Consider the following 7,906-nt stretch of genomic DNA (forward strand, 5'->3'; position numbering starts at 1 on the left):
AAAAAAAAAAATTTCAAGCACAAACTGTCTGCTTTTCTGTTGTTTATACGTCAGATGTCTCTGCCAATCACAAACATGCACGGTCACACAGATGATAAAGAATCAAGTGAATCCATATGTAACACAGCGAGGGTGCAAAGCAGCAGGGACCTGTGTCTCTTTTAGGAAATGACAAAGTTGACCTTTTCTGCACTTCTACATGTTTCTGCCACAAGCAGGCTGTTCTGACTCTTTGGCGTTCATGCCAGCTGAACATATAAATAAATATATGTATATTGAATGATCATCGGCTATTATTTAAAATCAGAGTACAACAATGCACTGTACAGGCAAATCATCAGCAGTTTAGTCCTGTTTTAATGAACTACAGGTTTGTGGACCTTTTAATATCGAATATCAAATCAGTAAGTTGTGTTTTTGCACCATGATTTTGGAGGAACTAAAGAATCTATGTGGCAAATTAAGGCAAAAACGCCACATGAACGTGTTGTTCATGAATTCCTTAAATGCATGCATGCCACTTCAATGATTCCGACTTTCCACCCTGCTGTGGATAAAAAAAAAATTAAAAAAAAAACGGAATAAACACGGCGCAGCGGCTAAGCACAATAAATAAAACAGGCCTATGGACTAATATTTGAACAAAGTGACGAGGCATGACAGTGACTTAAAGCCACCATTTTTTTACACCTCACGGATTTAAATAAGCTTAAAAATGTCTATGACTTGCAAGTTGGACTATAAATACAGTAAATCATCCCAATAAAGAAACGAGCATTTTGTGAATGCAACATGGCATTAATGTGAAAAAGCTATTTATGCTGGTATGCTTTTACTATTTTACTTGACATTTTTACTCGTAGCCTACTTCAAACAAAGCAAGCGCAATTTAGAGAAAAATAATACTCTAATTGTAAAGGAAAACATGTTTTTGAGGAAAAAATGCAAAACACACACACACACACACACACACACACACACACACACACACACACACACAGTGCAATTCAATTGATACGGATCCGATTTCCTTTCAAGCTGCAATCAGCTGACAAACTTTTTTACGTTTGGGACTTTGAGAGAGAGAGAGAGAGAGAGAGAGAGAGAGAGAGAGAGAGAGAGAGAGAGAGAGAGAGAGAGAGAGAGCAAGCTGCGATCAAACCGATCGTCCTGGTCTCACGGCGCAAACTCAGTATGGTGTGAGACAACAGTGAAACTAAACTATTCTTTATTTTCCTGGGGGACCCCTGCAGGTCTCCCTGCAGCAGATGCATGAGGATGATGGGGGGGAGTTCGACAGGGGTAGGGGAGAGGGAGGGCATAACAACGTTCTCCTCCCATCCCCATGCTGTTATTGGACCATACTGGACGCTCCTCTGGACCAATCAACGAGGACAACGGGCGCTCCATCCGGTGTGCGCAGTAACGGTGCGGGCAGAGCATCGCCAGCCCAGCAGTGTCTGCTCAGTGGCTGCTGCTATGGTGCGTAGAGCATCGAGAGGTTAGTGGTCAGATTAACGTCCCAGTTTAGATTTAGTAGAGTCGCGGAAGTAAACAAAAGAAAAAAAAAAAAAGGACTTAAGCTTTGGAGAATATGAACAAAGTGGACGCACCATGCCGACCCGCCGCCTCTCTGAAATTCACTATTGACAACATCCTCAATCTCAAGACAAGCGGGAGGAACTGTGACAGCTGTCACCCCGCCGGACAGCAGGATGACTCGATCACGGCGATGCATAAAGACGGTGTCCAGAGGCACGACGACGAGCACGAGGGTCAGCAGAGGCAGGACCAGGGTAGCAGGCTTAACGAAAGAGGTAAACGGGTTTTGGTGTATTTGTAGTTGGTGTGCAAGGTCTACAGAGACCGTCTGTTATGTGTGTGCACCATTACGCACGACTTTCATGCGATGCGTGCACGTCTGTGTAACAGCACAGTTTACACTTAACCACAGCGGGTTCAACGAAGTGTCACTTTGTTCACAGAGTTGATCACGGACTGCAGCGGGGCAACGGAATCGGTAATCATCAGCCGCGGAGACCCGAAGAGGACAACGGAGGCGCGCTTCGAGAGCGGAGACAGCAGCTGCGACGACAGCAGCTCTACCACAACGGCCACGGACCCCCACAAAGGAGGCGGCCCCGCCAAGAAGAGCAAAATGATAACGAAGAAGAAGACGCGCACTATTTTTTCCAAGAGACAGATTTTCCAGTTGGAGTCTACCTTCGACATGAAACGCTATCTGAGCAGCGCAGAGCGCGCCTGCCTCGCCAGTTCCCTTCAGCTCACGGAGACCCAGGTGAAAATATGGTTTCAGAACCGCAGGAATAAATTGAAACGGCAAATTTCGACCGAAATCGACGGACCTGTTAACGATTTCCCCGAAACTGGAAAGCCCGTGGTGGTGGGGCAGCTCCCGGCCTTGTACAAAGAGAGCAACCTGCTGGGGAGATGCCTGCTGCCCATGCCTCTGCCCGTTGTGTACCCGGGCAGTAGCACGCCTTACCTCTGCTTCTCAAACGCCAGCAAGTACTTCAGCCTGTATGACGGGGACGTATGATCTTTTCATTAATTCCCCACGTGATATAGACAATTTTTGGTGGTCTGTTGCCAAGTTTCAAGCATTTAAGGTGTGAAAATGGTGGGCCGGACCTAGGCGTTACTGTTCTGCGAGTACAGCGGCAGAGGAGTAGTTACATATCACTTACAAATAAGCTGATTCGGTATTATTTATTTTTCAGTCAAAGCTGGTTTCTGTAGGCCTGACACTAAACCTGCTAGACTTACACATAGCCGTTTTTAGGAAATAACAGGCTGAGCTAAGGATAGCCTGGGGGAGGCCTAAAACAATACAAATCCCAACATTTTAGTGTTTACATGACATTACTGTTATTATTATTGTTATTGTTATTATCATTACTATTACTACTACTACTACTACTACTACTATCAACAACAGCATTTCCAGCAGCTTAAGCCACCAAAGAAATTACAATAGCCTAGCTATTTGCATGCATTTCCTGTATCATAATGAATTTTGAAGTACTGAAATTATCTATGTATTTAAATGAATGTAATTAACAATTTATTCTGTTTCACGCATGTCTATTTTTTCTGAGTATCATACTATTTTTACTTTATTCCACATTTGCCTATAGGCTCATTACACCATTTACTGAAACTGCAATTAAAACATCTTCATTCAAGAAAATTTTTTTTCAGAATTGATTCAGTACTTTGAATTGAAGTTTTGAATTTTTTTCTGTTTCACGCAGGTTTATTAGACAAAATTGCAGTTAATTACGATATGCTGTATGTTCAGAGAGCTTATTAATCAATAACCAGTAGTTTTTACAGTAGCTTTTTAATTTCAGCATAAAGTGCAAAATGGATTTTATATTTAAAAAATATATAAGACTTGTTGATTGAACACAATGAACAGCTAACATATCAAAAGTTGTAAAATCTTAAAGTAAAAGCTTAAGCATTTGATGCCAGCAAAGGCCCCTTCATTAAAATAACACAATGCTTGCTAATTCAATAGGCCCCACTTGCTTGTAAGCAAACACTCCTGCTTTATTTCTCTGCACAAACTCAGGCCTCAACAGGTTTTAAACAATGGCTGAAGTGTATTTTAAGTTGGGAGCAAAGGAGTTTGTATAAATTGTAAAAAGTATGCAGAAATTCAGCAGGTCTTATAAAATCAATTAGTAACAGCTTTATATTCTAAGCAGAAAGAACATGAGCATTTAAAAACCGCAGTAACGTCAGTAAGTCTGGGAAAAATTGTACAAAATGGCGGGTGTCGATTTCAAAATCAAAATATTTATCTCCAGCTGTTAATAACCAGCATTTTCATGATATAAAGTAAATATTATTGTATACCAGATTGGTAATATGACTGGAGACTATTTTTGCTCCTCCTTGGCAAACTGAGAGCATTTGGAAAAATACTGATCATGACCACATACAGTATATGCATGCAGGTCAATATGACAGACGGGAGGTGAGACCCTCCTAAGCCTATGTGTGAAAGCTTCAGAATATTTGAGCCATATTCATACAAAATACAGAACATTGCGAGCAAGATGAGACTAATTTTGTTGACAGACAAAAACATTTAGGAAAAATTGTGATCTATTCAGGAAGTGGTGGATAGAGGTGAGGTGAGGCTCCATCGTTAGTCCCCAAGTTCCTGTGTGAGACGGCGTCTAGATCCTCAAGCTCTCTGCCTGAACCGAGGCCACTCTGCTGTCCTAACACAGCATATAGACCAATACACCGGCGGCCTCATAAGCCACATAATTTAAAGTGTACACAATGGTAAACTGTGCTCCTGCTCCTGTGAAGCCAAGCCAAGGCTCATTCCGTATGGACCAGCTTCAAGCCAGATGTATTACTAAAGACTTGGGTTTGCTCTTTGGAAATACATCTCAGGCTCCAGAGTGAATGAACGCACCACACTAATCCCTGAGAAGAAACAGGGTAATTGGCTTCCTGGATTTCCTCTTTCTTTGATGACATGTCTTAATTGTCACATCATCTGCTTTGTGGAATGTGTAACTTTCCAAGTCTTTATAATGTGGGCAAGGAGAACAGATCAGGAACATAAGAGGAAAAGTCAAACCAGCAGTGACTGCTGGGTATACACAGGAGGTTCCGGTCCATTTCAACTGTAATCAAACTGTCAGTCAAAGAAAAACAATGTACACAGCAGCGAGTGTCACCTTCAAAATCTAAATATGTTTCTGTGACTGATATAACCTGCACATTCCGGATGTAAACTAAGCATTTTGGTTTACTAATATAGGCACGTGATATGAAATAGTTTAATTTTGCTTCTCATTGAGGATCAAAAACATTTTTGAAAAATACTGGCAAAATCTGACCAGTTATTTCCTTCCAGAGTTTGTTTTCTTTCTTAACTACGCTTACAGTTCTTGTGGCTGTAACAAGAGACTCACAAATCTAGCATTTAAAAAATCTCAAATGACTGAGGCGGTCTAAAAAGCTTCACAGTGTGAAGAAAACTCATGACTTTGCAAAGACCGAACATAATGATTTGATATTTTATTGAGCCCTGCAGGGAACTGGTTTCCCCCTCACTCTCCTCGTGCCCCAAAGTTTAATATCCTTGACTTGGACATCAAGATTTGACTTGATCCAACTTGTGGTTTGAAACAAAATCTAATTTAAATGTTCCTGCATGACCAGTCAGTGCACTTATTGCACTGACTGAGTTGAAAGCAGGTTGACCTTACCAGTGCTGCCCTTTGACCCCCAGTGCCACAACACTTACATTTCAGTTCAGCTATAAATGTAAATCTAAATCATACTGATTAGAAAAGTAAAACTTTGCACCTGCTGCACGATATAATAAAGAAATCTCTGAGGCGTTAGCATGCATCAGTGTGTGATTCAGCGACTGTGTTTTTTTCTGTGTGTGTGTGTGTGTGTGTGTGTGTGTGTCTGTCTGTCTGTCTGTCTGTCTGTCTGTCTGTTCACCGACAAAGAGGGGCCCGTTATGTCCAGCAGGCTGTCTCGTGTTTCAGAGCTGCTAGAGGGAGTCACACTACTGCTCAGTACCCATAATCCCTGGCGGCTACCCACTTAGACATGACGGCAGACAGGATGCAAAGTGCGGCCAGATGGTATATTATTAACATTTTAGTTGTATTTAATGGAGACATAAATTCAAAATCATACTTTCTTAAAGGCACTCAGGCTGGACCTTTGGACTGCAGAGAATAAAGTAAAATTATTTTAAACTAGTTTGATTTATAACTATGACTGACTGAGTACTAATTCTCCTCATTGCTTGTTATAAGAGGTGCTAATTGTTTCTACCACTGTGCTCCTTTCATGCTGTCACTCCATCCTCCTCTCCCATTCTTACTGTGCTTGCCTCCCGCCTCTGGCCTTGTCATAGCTCATCACAGCAGTCTGTGCATTGAAGCCCGATTGTGCGATTGCGACTGAATGAGAGGGACAGAGGAGGCGTGTGTGTTAGGGTTAGAACCAGTTGATGAGTGTGTGTTTGTGTTGGAAAAACTACGATCACGTTTGTATTCCTGCATGGGTCTGTGCCTCTCTATAGCCGAGGTCTGGTCGGTCAGCCCTGTTCCTGGTGGCTGAAGAGCAACTCAGAGTGTGTGTGTGTGTGTGTGTGTGTGTGTGTGTGTGTGTGTGTGCTTGTACTACGCCTGTGTGAAACTTTCTGGCAGCGCCTTTCTGCATGACTAGGTGGGGGCCCTCTCTCAACTCACTTGTTACTTCAACCTCTGTTGACCTCTACCAGTCATCTGACAAAGGTCATCGCCCAAGACGCTGGGAGAGACTGTCCCTGAACATGTTTCTGCGACATGAAAGCAGAGAAAAGATGTTGAGGATTTCATATAGATGCTTCAACTCAGGCTCTATAGGCCAATAATCTATGTATCTGTTAGATGTATTTGTGTATTTGGTGAGGAAAAGTTCATATAAACCACAGCTCTCAGTTAAAAAATGCCATAACATTATTGGTTAATCTGATAAAAGAAGAGAAGCAAAATGTGCAAGGAGTATTTGTGCATGTGCTCTACAATATCAACCCTGTCGAAGGATTCCCCACGGGTGTCCCAATGCACTGGAGGGCAACCTGAGACCAGAACTGCATGACACAGCACATTGTAAAGTAAACAACAGGGCTATTAGTTAGAGGGGGAAACCTGAGACAGGAGGTTTGTGTATGTGTCACACTTAAAGACTGTTTGATGGCCTATTGATCTGCTAATTTAGTCAATCCCCCTGCTCCGTGATGCAAATTGCTGGAGGAAATTGAAAGACGGGGATGAAATCAGATAACAGCAAGTGATACAGAGATGGAGGTAAGAGGTGAGAGAGTGCAGGGATGAGAAGATGAGACCAGATTGGACGGCAGCCAAAAACTAATTGCAAAGCAAGCTAGCATTAGGCCCAGAGAGAATAAAAATAAATACATGTAAATGAATTAATTTCTAGATTTAGCCCATGCAGTATGAACCAGTCTGTGTGTGTGTGAGATCACACAACTCGTCTGACTTTGTGTTTTAGATTCACAACAGTTTTTAAAAGTCAATATTGAATATTTTACATATTTAATGGAAATCCATTAAATAGTTGTTAAGATGTTCTCTGCAAAACCAAAAATGCCAACCTCGCACTCGCAGATAAGTCATTAGGATTCATCATCTGAGAACCACGAATGTTTGTATAATTCCTGTTCCAGTTCATCTGGAAGATGTCGAGATATTTCATTAGATAAGTGAAAACTTTGACCTGATGATGGAGCTAGAGGAAAGGTCCGGGGATCAAGACAGTAATTACAATTCATCCTTTGTAGAACATGAATTCTATACCAAATTTAACACTTACAGTTCAAATCAAGGGATTACCACAGTCAGGAGGGTTGATCCTCTCATGCCTGTACATGTGAGAGATTTCAGTGTGGACCAAAGTGGCAAACCAACTGGTCAACCAACGTTGCCATCCACACACACTAAGGCTGTTAGCATGGCTGATTGTGTATGTTTATGTGTTTGAGAAACAGCATTTAAGCTGTCTTGTCTGATAAATTCAAGTCACAGTGGAAGTGTGACTTCAATGACTTTTTAACCCCATTACCACATTAAAGTCATAAATGATGCATTTCACAGTTGTCATGTAAAAACTCATTTGGTGCTCATTGACATAATGGATTTCCTTGCTCCTTATCCTAACCTTAACCATCACAGCTAAATGCCTAACCCTAACCTAACCCTTAAAACCAAGTCTTAACCCCCAAACAGCCATTTAAAGGTCTGTCAGAAAGTGAGGGCTGGCCAAAATGTCCTCATTTTCCAAAAAATTCCCAAGGTCTAAACGCAAATTGGCCTTCAGAAATATAGCT

At 41.8% G+C, this 7,906-nt stretch overlaps 1 protein-coding gene across 1 annotated transcript; it reads left to right on the top strand.

Annotated features, from left to right (window-relative positions):
- Positions 1-1,451: 1,451 nt before the first annotated feature.
- hmx4 (H6 family homeobox 4) lies at positions 1,452-3,204 on the top strand. The gene is made up of 2 exons (XM_076728867.1): positions 1,452-1,817; positions 1,986-3,204. Exons 1-2 carry the CDS (start codon positions 1,595-1,597, stop codon positions 2,558-2,560), a joined length of 798 nt encoding a protein of 265 aa, XP_076584982.1. The 5' UTR covers positions 1,452-1,594; the 3' UTR covers positions 2,561-3,204.
- The last annotated feature ends 4,702 nt before the right edge of the window (positions 3,205-7,906 follow it).

This window comes from Chaetodon auriga, chromosome 4, assembly GCF_051107435.1.
Source record: "Chaetodon auriga isolate fChaAug3 chromosome 4, fChaAug3.hap1, whole genome shotgun sequence".
In the NCBI taxonomy this organism is placed as follows: domain Eukaryota; kingdom Metazoa; phylum Chordata; class Actinopteri; order Chaetodontiformes; family Chaetodontidae; genus Chaetodon; species Chaetodon auriga.